General features: G+C 25.4%; 1 protein-coding gene across 1 annotated transcript in view; it reads left to right on the forward strand.

Moving 5' to 3' along the window:
- The first annotated feature begins 545 nt into the window (after positions 1–545).
- The window catches only part of LOC107440079 (cholecystokinin receptor), a 280053-nt gene continuing 277436 nt past the window's right edge, over positions 546–3162 (forward strand). Inside the window, exon 1 of the mRNA XM_071187349.1 lies at positions 546–1973. Within this exon, the coding sequence (XP_071043450.1) occupies positions 1592–1973 (382 nt within the window). The 5' untranslated portion in view covers positions 546–1591. The remainder of the gene's footprint in view (positions 1974–3162) is intronic.

Genomic DNA, 3162 nt, shown 5'->3' on the forward strand with positions numbered 1-3162 from the left:
AAAGTATTATCTTTTAATTAATATAACAAATACCAAAAACTATCGTTGCCGCTACTTTTAGAATTTTCATTAAATCCACAGAAAGTGGCAAGGTTAAAAAAGAAACCAAGATATAAATATTTTGCACAAAATTAGTTTGCTTTATCTTTAGCGCTTTTCAGCAGTCGCAGAAAAATATTTAAGTATTTCATCTTATTTTTTTTTTTTTTTTTTAAAAAAGATGCTTTTAAAACTCTGAGAATTTGTTGGAAAGAAAATATGAAACTCATAAAGTTAACTTTCATGCGAAGAAAACATTTAGATAAATTCCATTCCGGATTTAAATGTTCGCATTCCTACGATTGCGGAAAAGGAAAAATAGCGAACGATAAATGAGTCTAAAAATGTTAAAACAAAGAAGTGGATGAAGAACTAAAAAAGATATTCAACTATCTCAATTTTGCCTTCCTCGTGCTTCACACGCACTAGAGGGCGTCTTCGTGTGACGTCACTTTTAGTTCCGCCTTTTTCCCTATTTTCCGGAGAGGCAACCGCTCCACACAATTACTCTCCGCCAAACACTTGATCTTACTGAAAGGAAAACTTGTTTCCCGTTCTTCTTTTTCCGGAAATTTTTCATCTTTAAGTGGATACCATAATTAAGCTAAGCTAAACATTATCTTAACTAATTGCTAAATGGAATAGTTGAAATGAAAGATCTAGAAAGTTTACTTTTTATATTCCATATTTAACTTCTTATCGTTAAAAGTTTCAAAACTTCTGTGGAAAAAAAACTTTGAACTTTTTCGAATTCAAAAACTCTGTTTTAGGCATTTTTTTTTTACTTGCAACAAACATAATGTATTATGTTTAAGTGAATTTTTTTGTCATCATTAAAATATAAACACTGCATACTTAATTTTTTGCATAGGAACGATTAATTTTATATTTTGCATTAAATTCTTCGCTGTAATTAAATCACACCAGGGTTTTTTACTATTTAAAGAGAAAATTTATTTAATTCTTACGATTTTCCTAATAACAAGTTGTTACAGGAAAAATTGGTCAAATGATTCTTTAATTGAAAAACTTGAAAAGGAACTAAAATGTGATACCATAAATACTTTCGTTAGGGAAAACTTCCACTGAAGGCTTTTAATAAAGATTCCATTCAATTTAGTCAAAAATACTTCATGAAAAACTAAGCAAATTGAAAAAAGTAAAATATATATTTCTGGATGGAATTAATAAATGAATTATAAATTAATAAATTAGGAAGGCATAAACTGCAATTAACACTTGAAGGTGTTACTAGGATTTTATATGAGTTGAAAAATTTAAGATTGCATATTTAACCTTCTGATCTATGCAGAGAAATATGTAACATATATGCTTCGTTGAAAGAAATGCATCACTAAATTATATATTAAAAAAGAAAAGACAAAAACTGATATAAACCTTTGAAGACTTTACTAAGATTTAATGATATGAGCTTTCAGCCCTGCATTTTGTTTTGTGAAGTGAACGTCAATTCGTTTGATTAAGCTATACCGTGAAGTGGTCTTTATACGTTAATAAACAGTTTTCGTACTTTTATTTACTATCAAGAACTATGGAATATCTAAATACAAGTAATGATAAAGTAACTATTTATGATTTTGAAACAACTATCATTAATGCTACAGACGGTATTTACTCAATAGATATAAATTCAACTTATCCAAAAGGCCAAAAAGGACTTCCGAGTGATGCACCCTTAATAATTTTCTTGTATTCAACAATATTTGTACTTTCAGTTGTTGGTAATGCATTGGTTATTTTGACTTTAGTTCAAAATAAACGAATGAGAACTGTAACCAACGTTTTTTTATTGAATCTTGCCATCAGCGATTTGTTACTTGGAGTTTTCTGCATGCCTTTTACTCTGATTGGAAGTCTATTGAGAAATTTCATCTTTGGTGAAGCTATGTGCAGGTTGATCAATTATTTCCAAGGTAAGATTTTTTCATAAAATAAGTATTTTCTTTGTTAATATATATTTAGAATTTTCATGATGATAAAGATTGTTTTTTCAAATTGCTATTTTAATAATTTCAATTGATTTCTTAAGGGAAACACGGATGCCTTCATAACCTTAAAAATGAATATATTTGCATGGATTTATTTCCTATATGAATGCTACAAACGTAATTTTTTGTGTCAGCTAAATGCTCATTCCGATACTATTTAAATAAATTCAGTTGACTTTTTTAAAGGGACATGGAACTTTTAAAATGTTAAAAATGAACTTTTTAATTTATACTACTTTGTATTGATGCTAGAAACTTAATTATTTGTGTCAGCTATACACTTGTAAATTACATTAATATCAAGTTTAATAAAAATTTAAGAAAAAATATTTCAATTTATTATCATATTATTACACTTGTTTAATCCTACGTAATTAAAAAAAATCTCTAGCGAAGCAATTTGGTTTTGAAAATAGTTTTAATTTTTAAAAATGTTAATTTGTTTAGAATTACTCAGAATTAGTTTAGAATTAGAACCTCAATTAGTTTAGAACAAATATTTTATGAAATATTTGAACACTGATTTAACACATAATTTGAAACACAGGTCATTTGAATTAATAACCTCATGGGTCTCATTTTTTAAATAAATATTTACACTTCTCTCTATAAAAGTATAAATTTTTGAAAGCATTTCATTTGATAGTTTTAAACCTTATTCGAGAAAAGGGTTAAAAAAATTTAATTATTATTAAAATACTAAATCGCAATTAATTTTCTCGAATAATTTGAAAATTTTAGATAATATTTTAATTTTAATAAAATATTAGATAATAAATATTTATAGTATTTTAAATAATATTTCAATATTTTTCGAAAATAACAGAAGATTTTAAAAATTTAATGAATTGCAAATATTTTATAAAAATTAAAATCGAAGGAAAATTTTGGAATAATCTAAATAACTATTCAAAAATTATTTAGATTATTAAAAAAATTTTAAATAATTGAAAATTTATTTTAATTAATATTTCTTTAGAGCTACAAATTCTTTAAAGTTGAAATATTATGTATATCCATAGCTGACACATAAAGAAATTACCTTACTGGCATTAAAATTATATCTATCCACCTATATCTATCTATCTATCTATCTATCTATCTATCTATCTAT

The sequence above is a fragment of the Parasteatoda tepidariorum genome, chromosome X1 (assembly GCF_043381705.1).
Source record: "Parasteatoda tepidariorum isolate YZ-2023 chromosome X1, CAS_Ptep_4.0, whole genome shotgun sequence".
In the NCBI taxonomy this organism is placed as follows: domain Eukaryota; kingdom Metazoa; phylum Arthropoda; class Arachnida; order Araneae; family Theridiidae; genus Parasteatoda; species Parasteatoda tepidariorum.